The 15,155-nt window shown below is 52.4% G+C and overlaps 1 protein-coding gene across 2 annotated transcripts in view; it reads right to left on the bottom strand.

The window, feature by feature from the left end:
- SOGA1 (suppressor of glucose, autophagy associated 1) overlaps positions 1 to 15,149 on the bottom strand; it is a 62,807-nt gene extending 47,658 nt beyond the window's left edge. For both annotated transcript variants that reach the window (XM_005868467.2, XM_014541419.1), the window contains exon 1: positions 15,028 to 15,149. In XM_005868467.2, coding sequence (XP_005868529.1) covers positions 15,028 to 15,099 — 72 coding nt within the window. In that variant the 5' untranslated portion in view covers positions 15,100 to 15,149. The remainder of the gene's footprint in view (positions 1 to 15,027) is intronic.
- Between the last annotated feature and the right edge of the window lie 6 nt (positions 15,150 to 15,155).

Raw genomic sequence — 15,155 nt, 5'->3', positions numbered from 1 at the left:
TCTTCAAAGACAGGTCAGTGGCCTTGCTGAGCCTCTCCCGGCTCCTAGATCCCCCAATTCTGTGGAAAAGGGGAAGGAGGGGCCAAACTCTGCGGAACTCAACAGGCCTAGTGGCCACCCAACAAGGTTGTCTGAGTCCTCCAACATGGATGGGGAAACCCCAAACATCTTCCTCCACCACAGACAGGAAAAGGCCATGCTGTCCAGCAGTGCTGACCTCTGAGCCTGGAGGCCCCCGGTCCTTCCCCATCAGAAACGCCAGCCTACAGAAGCTGGGGAACGTTGCCCAGACCAAGCACAGCCTGCCAGCCCTCCACACCCATCCCATCTGGCCACTCCTTTCAGTTGACCTTTCTTTTAACCAGGACTGAGAATAGGGAGTGGAGGAGGGAGGATGAGGGATAGGAATGAGGCGCCCACACTGATGCCAGGGGAGTCAGCCCTTCCCTTTATAGAAAATGCTTATTTTGCTCTGATTACAGATGTGATACCTATTTATTGGGCAAAGTTTGAAAAAAAGCAGATGGCTTTCTCTACCTTCCACTAGTTCCCACTGGCTTCTGCATTAGGTCCACGCCCTTTCCCCTGGAACCCACGCTGCCCCTGGTCTCCCCCCCCCCCACTCCTGGTTTGCCCCTGACCTTGCATCTTCTGCCCCCCACCCACCCTGTCCAGATATGCCACGATTAAAAATAGCTACCAGCTATTACGCTGAGTGAAAGAAATCAGAGAAAGACAGGTAGCCTGTGATGTCACTTATATGTGGACTCTATATAACAAAATAAATGAACAAATACAACAGAAACAGCTCAAATGCAGAGAACAAACTGATAGCTGCCAGAGGAGAGTGGGGTAGGGGGCTGGGTGAAAAAGGTGAAGGGATTCAGAAGTACATATTGGTAGTTACAAAACAGTCACTGGGATGTAAGACACAACAGTGGGGATATAGTCAATAATATTGTAACAACCACATAGGTGCCAGGTGGATACATGAAATATCAGAAGGATCACTTCGTAGGTTATATAACTGTCTAGCCACTATGTTGTACACCTGAAAAGAATACAAAACAATATTAAATGTCAACTGCAATTGAAAAATAAAAACAGCTACCACCTATCGGGAAGCTCACTAACTATGAGGCCCCAGCCCAAGCACAGGATGTGCACAATCCTCCTACCAACTCTGTGAAGTAGGTACTGAAAATGTCCCTATTTTGCAGATGAGGAAACTGAGGCTCAGAAGTTTCCCAGAGCTGCTCAAGCAAGGGAGCGGTGCAGCTGGAATCCAAACAGGCCCTGTGGCCTTGGGCTGGTGCATCGTAACTGTGTTCTTCACCCAGGTTTGCTCGGGTGTTCCCTCTGCTAGAATGGCCTTTGCCAGGCTAACTCCTAAAATGTCATCCTTCCAGAACATCCCCTCCCCTAATCTGATTCAACTCCCACACTCTGAACTCTATTTGTCTCTTGTGCTAACAGCTTTAAGCTGCATGTGCCTGTTTTCAAGTCAAGGTTTGGGGGAAGGGCAGGTGCCAGGTCTGACTTGCATCTGGTCCCCAGCATTACTCAGCATGTGGTACAGAACATGCACCCAATACTGTCTCTAAGTGGATGAATGAATGAAAGTATGAGTATGGCTTCTGCCCTGCCCAGTCTCTCTGCACAGCCCAGGGTGGTAGGCCCTCCTGATCCCAGCCCCCAGCCAGCTGCAGAGTCAGGAGAGCCTGGGTTGGGCTCAGACCCCCATGACACCCCAGGAAGGGGTGGGGCAAGGTCTGTCTACCCAGGGAACCTCCTGCTCACTCACCCACTCCCTGTCCACAAAGTGCATCTCTGTCCATCCTCCCAAATCCTCCCCCAACCCCGGTGATCTATGAAGTCAGCCTGCAGGAAGCAGCCTCTCCGAGGCAGACCGGCTCCCTGCAATGGCTTGGTTCCCAGGTATCCTGGGGGAATTCGCCAGGAAGAGTCTCTTGATACACGCTGGGCTGCAGGGCCAACCATGAGCTCACACTACTGCTAATAATAGCGAGAGCTTGCACAGGGCCTCACAGTTTATAGGGACATTCCATCTGAATCATCTCCTGGGTCCTCACAGAAACTCCGTGGACAGGCAGGACAGGAATCACCATCCCTGTTCCAGAGACGAAGAATGGGGAGAAACACAGGGAAAGTGGGCCATGTCCGCGGTCACGCAGAGGGACCTCCAAGCAGGACTCAGACCGTGAACTGCAGGCTCTTTTGTTTTCACCAGAATTCAGGAAGTCCATGAACTTGGATGGGAAGGGGAAAAAACAAATCACATCTTTATTTTCACTAACCTCTAACTAAAAATGACCATATCCTTCTATTCTGGACAAGCCACAGCTATATTAGCAGTACCTGTGGCTTTGCCACCAAGAGAAACCACCGGTATTTTCATATCACAAAGCAGTCGTTGCAGAGATGTCAAAATATTGTTTACACGCATCAGGGCGTTAAAATCGCAGTAGTAAGTTGACTTGTCACCAGATCTTATGAGTTAACAAACACACATATTACTATAGCACAATTAAAAAAATATACTTTGATAACTGTATTTGGCTTCCTTTATGCTTTAAGTATTTTTAAAACATTATTCTGAGAATTATTCTCAGCAGAGAGCTTAAGGCATGAAATCAGATGCGGCCTCTGTTCTCTCCAGAGCCGCCTGGTCTGCGGGGTCTGGGTCGCTACCCCAGCCCTGGCCTCCACCATCAGGCATCAACTGGAGAAGCAGAGCTCCGCTCGCAAGCCATATGTTCGATGTGCCAGGAAAGAATGCTTTCTGTGGGAAACTTAGATCCATGTAAGATGATTCATCTTTGTACAACGAGGGCAGAAGGGCGAGGTTTAGATTTGGGGCCCACTGGAACGCTTGCAAGTGACCCCAGAGGCACGGGCCTGATGGAACTGGTCTGTAGGAGTGGATGGTGAGTCTCCTGACCTGTGGGACTGGAGAGGAAAGTGACTAAACAGGGGGTCCCTCTCCAGAAAGACAGCAAGTGCCCATGGGTGGTTTGAACCCCTGAAACAACTCCCAGCTGACCCTGAGGGGAGAGGAGGTTCCTGAAGGCAGAAGAGTCATCTCTTACCGGCCACCAGGGAGGGACTGTTCCAGAACAGAAGTCCCCCGGCTACCTATTCTAGAATCAGCCCCCATACAGCTAAGAGTGGGCCATGGGAGGTACCTGTTCACCTAGCTCTCCCAGGGAACTCTGATAAGGGCCCTGCAGATCACATTCTAGAAACCCTGGTATTCAAGGCTTCAGGAACAGGCATTTCAGCCTACGCAGCTCCCAGGGGACACTGCACTGCTGAGGCCTCCGTCCACTCTCTACCAGTCTCCCACCTCTTCACCCCTCCACTTCAAATGCCACCTCCAACAAGAAACCTCCCAGCTGCCCCAGGGCACAGCTCTTCGGTATGAACAATTAGTGAATATCAATGGTAGGCCAGGTTCATCACCAAATCAATGGACTTAATCTTCATGACGGCCAGTTTGCACCAACTTGCTCTCTACACAGTGGAGGGATTTTTTTTTAAACCACATTACTCTCCTGTTTAAAACCCTCCAATGATCACCCACGTATGGAAACAGCCCAAATGTCCCTCACCTGATGAATGGATAAACTGTGGTACATCTATATAATGGAATACTACTCAGAAATAAAAAAAGAATGAACTGCTGATACTGCAACAACATGGATGAAGCTCAAGTTCATCATGCAAAGTGATCAGGCTCAGAGCTCAATAGGCTGCATACTGTATGATTCCATTTATATGACATTCTAGAAAAGGCAAAACCATAGGGACAGAAAACAGATCAGTGGTTGTCAGAGGCTGGGGGTAGAGGGGGAAGTGATTACAAAGGGGTACAGGGGAATTTTAGGGGGCAATGGAACTGTTCTATATCTTGATTGTGGTGGTAGTTACAGAACTGTATGCATTTGTCAAAACTCATTATGCAATATGTAAATTACCTAACTAAAAGCCAACAAAAGCCTCTGCCCATCTCCCCATCTTTATCTCCCCCCCCACTCCTCCTCTTGTTGGTTAAATTCCAGCCACCTGGGGCTTCTCCAGAAGACGCCTGGCCTGTCTCACCTCTGAGCCTTTGCTCCTGCCATTCCTTCTGCCTGATTCCCTGCCCTGCACCTCTGTACTACCTGCTCCCCCTCCATACCACCCCTTCAGAGAAGCCTTCCAGACCTCTCTAGGCCTATTGTGTCCATCTCAAAACTGTGTTTCTTTCATGAACTGTATCACAAGCTTATTTGTGATACTAATTATTTTACTTATTGGTCTGTTTGCTTATAGGGTGTGAGTCTCAGTAGGGCAGAGACTAGCACAGTGCCTGGCACACATAGGAACAGCTCAAGAAATAGCTTCTGAATGAATAATGGGCCCTAGGAGGGGAAGATTACCATCTCGGTCCACTTCCCTCCAGAACACCACTTCTGGTCAGCGCTACTGTGTCTAATTAAATTCTCTGGTTCTGTAAAGTTAATGTCCATGGAGGCTTCAGACCCCAGTGGTGGGCCTCAAATCCCAGCCCACCAACTCCCATGCTGCATCCCTGCCAGATTCCAAACCTTCCCCAATGTACCCTCCCTAGGTTCTAGGGGCCTGACTGGGCAAACAGATCCAGATAGAATGACAGAGCAGAATGAAGGATCCAGAACCTTTGCTCTGTGGGACAGCAACCACTCCATGGAGGAACAGGAGCCTCTGCCTGACCCGCCTTCTCCCACACTGCCCTGGCCACCACAGTCCCTCCCTCGGGCCAAAGCCCAGACTGCCTGCCCATCTGCCACCCTGGCTCTGGACTGGGCCACTCAGCCCAGCCCAGAAGGGCTGACCTACAGGGTGGGCCAGCAGGGGCCACAGGGGCAGCATGCCAGCCCCCCGAGAGGCAGGGCATCCATCTGCTGTCCCTTCTGCCCATCCCCCAGGGCCTGTCAAGGCTCCAGATGAGATCATCACACTTGGACCCCAAGGAGGGCAGAAGGCTCTTCTGCAAGCTCCACTTCCTCCCAGCTCAAAAGCAAAGACTCTGGACAAAGCGGCAGGGCCAGGGGGACCCAAAGACTCCGTCCTTTCACAGACAGAGACCCCGAGGCCTAGAGAGGGACTGGGACAATCCCATCGTCTCCCAGAGGGTCCAGAGTTGAGCAGGAAGGGACTCTGGGCTCCTGTCTCCCAGCCCAGAGCTCAATCCAGCTTCGCTTCCTTGGGTAGAAGCTGGGCTCTAGTTATGGGGGAGTCAAGAGTCACAGGTCCTGAGGAGGGCCAGGACGCCAGCCAGGCATTGCTGTGCCACACAATGCCCCTACTCCAGCTGGTACGGAGGCTGCCTGGTCCCAGTGACCCAGAGGGTCACAAGGGAAGATAAGGGTCCTAGACTTGCATCTCCAATACCAATAAGTAACGAGCAAGTTGCTCCCTGAGTGCTCCCCCTCTGCCAGCCACATGAAAGGCAGCACACGTTATCTCTTATCCCAGCCGGCTCCAACGGACTGATGAAGAACCGAGGTCAGGAAGGTCAACCATGTTGCCCAAGGTCACACAATAAGTCCAGTTTGAGTCCTGATAAACTAGACTGCGTAGTCTCGAAGACGGAACAATAGTGACAATAATTATAGTTGATATTTTTGCAAGGGCTTACCATGTGCCAGACAACGGGCTAACCTCTAAATGGAGGTTCATTATCTTGTGCTCAACAACAGTCCTTTTGCACACAATAAGTCCAGTTTGAGTCCTGATAAACTAGACTACGTAGGCTCGATGACGGAACAATAGTGACAATAATTATAGTTGATATTTCTGCAAGGGCTTACCATGTGCCAGGCAACGGGCTAACCTCTAACTGGAGGTCAACAACAGTCCTTTTGAGGGGGTGCTATTATTTTATGCCCATTTTACAGATAAACAAATGGAGGCTCAGGAAGACAAAGTCTCCACAGCCAGTCAGGAGAGACCCCAGATCTGGCACAGCTCTGTGATGGACACTGCAGACACTCCCTCTGGTGGGAAGCTGTTCAAGCGAGTGTGCGTGGGTGTGTGGGTGGGTTGTGGTACGTTTATGCGTGTGCTGGGGGCGGGGGGAGAGGCCCAGAGACTGGTGCCCACCAAGGTCACGCCTGGCTTGTCAATGCCCCATTCCAGGCTTTGCCAGAAAGAGCAGGGAGACATCTGAAGTCCCTGCTGCCTGAGGTTGGGGGGATGCTCACAGTCGAGGTGCCTGCCCATGTTCCTCCTGTCCTTTCTGTGTGGACAGGAAGGAAGGCAGCATTTAGATCTGGATGTTTTTAAAACATCCCCTAAACGGCCTCTGGGCTGCAGCCAAATCTCTGAGCAGGGAGAGGACAGGGCTCAGAGGTCTTTGGGGAGGGAAAGACACGAAGGGTCAAGGGAGTGGTCCTAGGCCGCACAGCCTGAGAAGCCAGCACACCCTCGCACATCACACCACTGAGCCTTGGCTCCTCCATTCCCTCTGCTTGGCACAATGGAAAGAGCGCCGAGACCCCAGTCCTTCTGCCTCTGGCCTCTTGCAGGCTGCGTGAGCTCTGGCAATCCCCTGGACCTCTCTGGGCCTCAGTTGATACCTATGTTACAGGAAGGGACTAAGTCCCACTCTGGTAAGGTCTCTGTCCTAGTGCAGAACAGCGGGGGAGGGACTGACATGAAACCTGTAATTACCCAATTAGTAACCCAATTACAGTTGAGATAAATGCCCCAAAGGAGCCCACAGGAAGCTCCTAGGTATCTTACAGAGGAGCCTGGCCTGGAGCTGAATGCACAACGGTGGAAGAGGAAACCAAGGGAAGGGTGAGCGACCTAGCAAGTGCCAGGAACAGCACAGGAGCAGAGACCTGGGGTGCATGGAGCACTGGGAGCTTGGGTGGAGCAGGGTGAGGCTGAGGGAGGCAGGTCCACACAGGCTGCTCAGGCACTTGGGCAGGGCCAAGGAGAGGTGCAGAGGGGAGAGGCTTGATGCAGTGGGCCCAGAAGATCCCAAGAGGATCTGGGCAAAACCAGGGGAAAGATGTTCAGCTGGTCCAGCTTGACTATGGGACCCCAAACTGGTTTTCCACTGGAGCCGAGCTTCTCTCTGCGGCCCAGGCAATGGGAGATCATTCACCTCAGTCTCAGAACAAAGGCCTCCCCCGCCCCCCACAAGGCGACTCTCCATTAGCAAAGGCGTATTCTGGATTACAGTATTCCATTGCGGCATTGGCTTCGGCTGTTCCGAGAAGACTGGGATGGGAGGGAAAGGGGGGACACGAGGGAGAGATGTATTTGGGGAGGCACACAATGCAATTCAGCTCCGCACATACCTCCCAGGCCCCTGCTCCATCCCCAGACCCACAACCCAGAGCCAGACACACATTGCCATCAAGGATCCAGGGGCCAAGGCCATCAGAACCAAGCCTGCTAATGAGTGATGAGGGCAGATAGCTGTTGAGTCCTTATTATAAGCTGCTCCAGCAAATCCTTGTATACATGTGTTTTCTCATTCTATCTCCACAGCAACACTGTAGGGTAAGTGCTATCAGCATCTCCACTTTACAGAGGAGGAGACTGAGGCTCATAAAGGGGAAGCTCACAGAGGAAAAGACTGAGCCAGGATTCAAACCAGTGCTCGTAACCACCATGGACACTCGGGAAGGGCTGGCCTGCTGCTTCCACCTCCTCTGACTCACTGCCACTTCTCAGAAAGGCCAGCACTGTCTGCTAAGAATGCAGACCCGTGGGTCTCCGGTGAAGGCCAGGGTCAGCCTGGCCCCGAACACCCCAGTGTCTCTGGCTCTTCCCCCATCACAGCTCCAAGTTCCTCTGGCACCAGAGGCCAGAGAATGTGACCACAGATGAGGTCTTTCCTTTGGGGCACCAGGGAATGACTTTAGTAATAACCTTGGCTGCTGGTCCAGCCCCTACCTGGAATCCTGGGGAACTAGCCCTGCCCCAGAGGGCTCCCTCCCCTCCTCTGTGCCCAGGGAGGAGCTGGAAGTACCATATACCTGAACACTAATTCTCCCGAGTGCCCTGCAAAAAAAAAAGGATTGAATTCCCATTTTACACACAGGAAGACGGAAGCTTAATAAGGGGACTGACACATGAGATCATGCACCGGGAGTAGGTGACAAAGCAGATTTGGCCCCAGACCCGGCCCAAAGGTGGAATTTGTCCATGAGACCAAACAGCCTTCCTTCCCTCCCACCTTGAGGCCCTGAGCCTGTCCTCAGTTCTATAGACACATGGAAAGAGGGCAGCTCCTAGCCTTGCTATAGGTCAATATGGCCCCCTTTCAGCAAGGTGTTCACAGTACCTCAGCTCAGCTCGACATCCAATGTCCTTCCCAACGGGCCCAACTCCGCTTTCCAGCCTCTCCCTCACCACTGCCCCCAGCCACCCTTCCCTCAGCTTTTCTGCTTTAAGCCTGCAGCCTGCCTACAGCTCACCTGCAGACTCTGATCACTGTCTTTCATTCAATCCTGCCACAAATATTTAGTAAACACGAGTCCCTACGATGTGTCAGGCACTGTTACAGCAGCTGGACACAGAAACAGCCACTCAAGGCTAACTCTTCTGCTGTAATGCCTCCTCTGCCAGGAAGTCTTCCAGGCCGCTCCTCTGAGTGTCCACATCTCCTCTATCCTGGCCTCCTTCATTGGTTCCCAGGCAGAACCAGGCATGTTTTAGGGATGGAGGAACATGGCTCTCCATAGCCCCCAGCAAGGAGAGAGGGGAAGAAGGAGGGAGACAAGGGCAAGCAGGAAATCCTGAGATTAGAAGGGAGTTGCCCAGGGCAATGTTTCTCCTGTGGACAGGCCTAAAGATTGCTCCATTTCACTCAGCCCACTGGCCCAGGCCCAAGTGCTGGGCAGCAGGACCTGAGGGCATTTGGTGTAGCTTCTCCTGACTTGGTGACCTGTCAGCCCCCATCCACCTTACCACCCAGCCCCTAGGGCCTCCAGACCCAGGAGGTGACAAAATCAAGCCTCCACTATACTCCTCACTGTTCCCAGCCTTGCAGAAGGAAGCCTTATAGAGGAGCTGAAAACATAGTTTGTACACATTAGCCCTAAGGAGACATGGACCAGGATTTCCTGTGTTTCTGTGTGGGCGAAATGTCACAGCCAGTGTGTGTGTGTGTGTGTGTGTGTGTGTGTCTGTGTGTGTATGCGCGCGCGCCTGGGCACCTGGGTTTGTGGGTCTCTGGCTCCCATTAGCAAATGCTACAAGCCTGACACCTGAGTGCTCTGTGCTCATGTCCCTTGTGTGTGCATGGCCACGTGTCGGTGTGTGTCTCTGGGGTATTATGCAAGGGCGGCTGCCGCTCTCTTTGTGGAAGAGGCAGTGGAGGTAACTGGGCTGTGGGCTCGTGTCTCTGCTGGCCTGGAATGGGCAGATCTGTGGGTTTCTGTGGGTGCTAGCACCTGTGTGTAATGAGTCTGCGTGGGTTTGTGTGTGTGCCTGCATACATATGTGTACTTCCGATTTGTCTGAGGGTGTCCCCAGGCTGTTCACTCATCTCTGGGACACAGCCAAGCATGTCTTGGGGGCGGAAGTTTTGTGTGAGGGTATGTTTCTGAGCCAGGTTTTCCTAAATGGTGTGTCTCCGTTGCGTATGTTTGGTAATGTATGGGTGTGATGACACAGGAGGCTGTGTATCTGCCTGGGTTTGTGTAGTTCTCTGAGCCTATCTCCTCTCTAACATGTCTGGAGCTATGCTTCTGGAAGCATGCAACGTAAGCGTGTCACTGGGTGTGTATGGGAAATGTGTGAATCTCTGGGCACAAGCTGTGAATACGTGTGTTTGTATATGCAAACGAGTGTGCCCAGGGACACAGGCCCCGCCCCTCTGTGAGGAATGCTGGGAGCCCTGGGAGACGTGGTTCCCCCAGGCCCCAGCAGCAACCGTCTCACATTTTCCATCTCCTTTTCCATCTTGCTGGAGCTACACACACACACACTCCCCCACCATGACTGACAAACTGCAGAAAAATCTTACAGACCTAGGTCTCAGACCAGCTTCTTCTAGGTCACTTCTCAGCTGCCACAGGGAGGGCCTGGACTCAGGCAGGGACCAGCCAGTAGTTTTACTGACCATGATTACCACCCCTCCCCCCATCCAGTGACAGATAGACCGGAGCCCTCCCCCTACAGCTCCCAGGAGCTGAGAAGACCTTCACAACTTGCTGGCCTGGTACTCAGGAGGCACTCAGAAAACATGTGAATGAGTGAATGAATGAATGAATGAATGAATGCCTGGAGAAGCAGATAAGGGGAAGGTGAGGACTGGAGCCGGCACTGACATTTTCTGTGCACTAGATCTACATCATCACACTGAAAAGGCACCCCAGGACCTTGGGGCAGGCATGCTTAGGTCTATTTTACAGAGAAAGAAACAGTCTCAGGCTAAATATCTCACCCAGTGTCACACAGTTTGTAACTGACAAAGCCAAGCAAGAACCCGGCTCTGGGGGAAGGGCAACAACGTAGGGTCATCTAGTGAGGTTCCCAAGTATACCAGCTGTGCAACCTTGACCACATTACATAGCCTCTTGGTTTCCTCATTTGTCCAGTGGGTCTAGTACAGGGGTGGGCAAACTTTTTGACTCGAGGGCCACAATGGGTTCTTAAACTGGACCGGAGGGCTGGAACAAAAGCATGGATGGAGTGTTTGTGTGAACTAATATAAATTCAAAGTAAACATCATTACATAAAAGGGTACGGTCTTTTTTTTTTTAGTTTTATTCATTTCAAATGGGCCGGATCCGGCCCGCAGGCCGTAGTTTGCCCACGGCTGGTCTAGTATCAGAACCCTCCACAAAGGATTGCTATGAGGAGCAAAGGACTTACTTAACCCAGAGCTGGGCACATTAAAGGGGATCAGTAGTTGCTAGCATTTGTGAGACAAGAGCCTAACCAGTCCTAGCCTAGAGCCTGGCATACAACAGGATTCTTCTCACCAACCCGTGTCCCAGACAAGACACACTGTTAGCAACCAAAAGCTCACTGTCCCAGTCATCCCGCAGAAAGATAGGATTCAGAGTTGGACAAATCAGGTTTGGAATCCTGGCTGTGTGACCTGGCGCCTCCATTTACCCAACTGTACAATGGGAACTGAGGGTGGATGAGATGCTTCCCCTGGGCCCTTCTGGGTTGACACCTAGATTGGCTGCACTTCAAACATTCAAATCTCCTCCAAGAAGGTAGGGAGGCTTGGCTTCACGGAGCCCACATGTGGGGTGTGATCAGACCTTTTGTCCTCCCTGGAGCAGCTCCCTATTTATTAGCATCCTACAGCTAAGGGGACCCAACCCCCAGGCTTCTCCCAGCTCCCCCAAGAACGAAAACACAGACATCCTGTCTACTCATTGGTTAACAATTTCCCAAGAGATGCAAGATTTCACTGCTTACAAAATGTTTTCTTTTTATTTTTGTCTATTCACACCTCCCTTATTCCTGACAACAATCCTATGTAGTTGCCAAGGCAAGTTCCATAACCTTAATCATATAGATGAAAACAAAAAGTAGCTCAGAGAGGCCAAGTGACTTACCCGTGGCCACACAGTAAAAGGCAGAGTTAGGTCTCAAAGCCAGGTCTTTGGGCTCCAACTCTCAGATTCGTCCACCCACACCTGGTGGGTTCCTAGCATGTCCTCACTACATGGTGGGCGACAGGTAATGGTGATGGGGACCTGGAAGTTCTCAGACCACCAGGGCTTTGAATGTCAAACATCATCAATGTGTCTGCTCTGCAGCAAAAAGAAGCTGCAACTTAGAATCCTAGAACTTTAAAAGTTAATCTTCAGACTTCCTTGGCTGGAAGGGACCCTGAGATCAGGCAGCTCAACTGTAGCCACCACACGAATCTCCTCCTGAATCCTCAAGTGATCACAACCACCAACATTTTGTACAGTTTACAAGCTGCTTTCCACACACCCTACGTCTTCATCCAAACATGCGAGGTCACCCAGCCTCTCTGAACAACTCAAGTGACAACAACTTTACTCCCGTCTCTGTAGCAGCTCCTTCTATCGTTTCGTTGGGAGAGAGCTGCCCATTTATGCTTGCCCCACTTGGGCCCCAGAGCAGGCCTCACGTGACAGGAGATCTGCCATCACCCGAGAAGCCTTCCCCAGTTGACAATTCCCAGTGTCCCCCACCAGCTGGAAGATGAGCCTGCGCAGGGCCCCACCAGACTCTATGGGACTCAAGCCAGGGAGTACAGATCCTCTAGGGGACATGCTGGGGATCTGGAGTCCTTCTCCTGGTAACCAGGTCCTGCATCTTAGAAGCAAAGTGGCCCAGAGGGGCGTTTTATGCAGCCTGGAGAACCAGCTCTGGGACCTGGAGCAAGTCCTTCCCCACTCTGGCCATGGTTTACCACCTATAGAATGAACAAACCAAAACCTCCTGTATTAGTTCCTACACTTATGGTCCACATCCAGTCTCTAGATCTTCACCTCGCCTCTGTGAGGTTGGCAGCTGGGTTAAACAAAGCTCTGGAGAAGTTTGGGGACCAACCCAAGTGTACACAGTGAGAACTGCACACTCTGGCCCTGTTCGCCTCTCTCATCCAAACTCCTTCTTCTATTCGGCCTTGAAATCAACAAGCTTTTTTCTACTTCTCCTATTCAGTTGACTTCGTTGCATCCTTCAGCCCTTAGCCTCTCTGAGCATCTCCAGCTCCACCTCCTCCATGTGTTCTTGGCACACTGTATCCATCTCCACCCTTGTCATGATTGGCATTGTGATTTACTTATGACTATTGCTTGGTCCCCGGCTAGACCCAAAGCTCCATGAAAACAGATTCTTCACCTTTGTCCACGGCTGCATTCCCCTGATCTGCACCAGTATCTGGTACACAGTGGGCACTAAATAAATAGTTGGTGAATGAATGCATGAGGAGCCAGGAGAAAGAGCCCAGCCTGCTTCAGATGGGGAGAAAGATCTACTCTGCCCCCACAGAATCCACAAGAGAACATAAAAGGCGTCCACGGAAATGTGTCACATACCACTTGAGACTAGCAGTGATGACAACTGCTCTCATCCGAGGCTCACTACATGCCAGATGCGCTAGTGGTGTTTGCACACATTATCTCCGTTAACCCTTATGGTTGGAAGATGTGCTATGTAAAGTGTCTCTTTACAATGAGGAAACTTGATGTCTAGAGACATTGAGTAACCTGACCAAGACCACAGAGCCAGGAAGCTACAGACCCCAAATTCAACACATAAAGCCTGAAACTCTGAACGAATGGGAGAAACTGAGGGTTAGCCTTGGCCTAGGCAATGGAAGTCCCCAGTCAGACCCTGGCCCCTATGAGACCTTGGACTCAACCCCCAGCCTTCTGAAACCACGTTTCATCATAACTGTCATGGGTGGCTCAGATGGACTTCAGAGCTCTGCCAGATGACTTCCTGGGATGGACAGCAGGCCACGGGGGTGGGTGTGTGAGGGGACCATGAAGCAAAGCTCTATGGGCCACCTTCTCTACCAGGGTGAACAGTGGGGGCAGGGTGTGAGTTTAGAGCATCTCAGGCAGTAAGTATAGGAAGCAGCTCAGAGCACCAAGAGGGCAGGGCCAGGCCTCCTTCTGGCTTGTCTCCTTCTTTCTACCCACTCTCCTACTTGTCCTCTCCTCAACACTAGCTTCTGAAAACTATAGGAGCTGAATGAAGCCCTGATTGTCGGCACTGAATGAATGGGGCCTTTGGGAAGACTTAACCGGGGGTGGATCACCCTGATTCAGACAGGCCCTGTCCTTCTATTCTACAGGCATTTACTGAACACATTCTGGGTAGCAGATCCTGGGGAAATGGGGAGGGGGAGACATCGTTGAGCAAGACCTCTAAAACTCTAACGAGAGAGAAATCCATCTGGCCAGAAGAACCACAATGCAAAGCTAAGTGTTGCCAGGCAGGCATAAATCAGCAGAGTGCAGTTAACTCTCTGGCTCTCAGCCAGAGGCACGCTGGGTGTTGTGCCAGGCCATCAACTGACAAGAGCAGGTAACATTTCAACCTCTTCCCAAATCGTGCCCAGCCAGTGGCAGCAGACGAGAGAGCCCATGAAGCTTCCAGTCTGCCCAGCCAAGGTCGACACACTCGGTCTGGGCTGTCCCCAAAGCGGCCACAGTGCCAAGCCTGGCCTGCACCCAGCAGTTGCCCAGGTCCACGGAAAGGGTGAAGGCAAAGCCACTCTCCTGGGGAAGCTCTCAGGTCCCCACATGCCCAGAGGAAACGCCCCTTTCAGATCAGCAGCTTCCCTCTTACTGGGAACATGGGAAGGCCAAGGGCCAGGTTATGCGGGGCCAATGGAGCCCTGTGTATTCAGAGTCTGTCCCAGAGAGGGCAGAAGGCAGTATCCTGGGATCTAGAAAGCTGCCTCTGAACCGGTTCTCCCATGACATCCCCCTCCCAGGCTGTGGGACCGTTAGACAGGGCGGAAGTGGGACTCTAGCCAAAGGGATGTTCCCAGATGTCATGTTTTCAAACGGGACTCGCCCTGAAAGGCAGGCGGGGCGGGGCGGGCCTGTGCCAGGGAAAGCCCTGGGTAAAGAAAGGTGTTCCAGCCTCTGCTTGGCACGGGCTGGCCACAGGTCTCCCTGGCAGCACGCACAGCAGTGCCCGTCCCAGAAAGGAGACCCACCAAAGGCGGGGCCTCTGACCTGAGAATGGGGGCTGTGAGCAGTGGAAGCCAGAAGTCCGGCCCCTCACTGACTACCCACCCCGCCATGCCAAGTAATGCATCCAGTCCTCCTCCAAAGCAGTTTCTCACCCCCTCCCCTTCCCAAACCAGAGCCCTCTGGCAGTCTCCTCATCCAACTTCCTTCTCGGGTTCCTAAAACAAAATGGGAGGCGGTGTGAGGGTGGTCCCGGAGGGCTCAGGCCCCTTTATCCAGCTCGTTCAGTGGGCAACTAGTGCCTCGGCCTCATGGGGCTGTGACACCCGGCGCCTCCCCAGGCCTCCCTCGCCCCCATCGGCGCCCCCACCTTGAGATAGTCGTTCTCCGAGCGCAGCTCCTCCAGCTCTCGCACGAAGCCGCCGGGCCCGCAGTCCAGCATCTCCTCGGTGAGGTCGGAGAAGGCCAGGGAGGCACTGAGTGGCAGGCGGCTGCTGC

The sequence above is a fragment of the Myotis brandtii genome, unplaced genomic scaffold (genome assembly GCF_000412655.1).
Source record: "Myotis brandtii unplaced genomic scaffold, ASM41265v1 scaffold27, whole genome shotgun sequence".
Lineage (NCBI taxonomy): Eukaryota > Metazoa > Chordata > Mammalia > Chiroptera > Vespertilionidae > Myotis > Myotis brandtii.
Note: the sequence above shows the minus strand (reverse complement) of the source record. Positions and strands in the feature narration are given on the sequence as shown.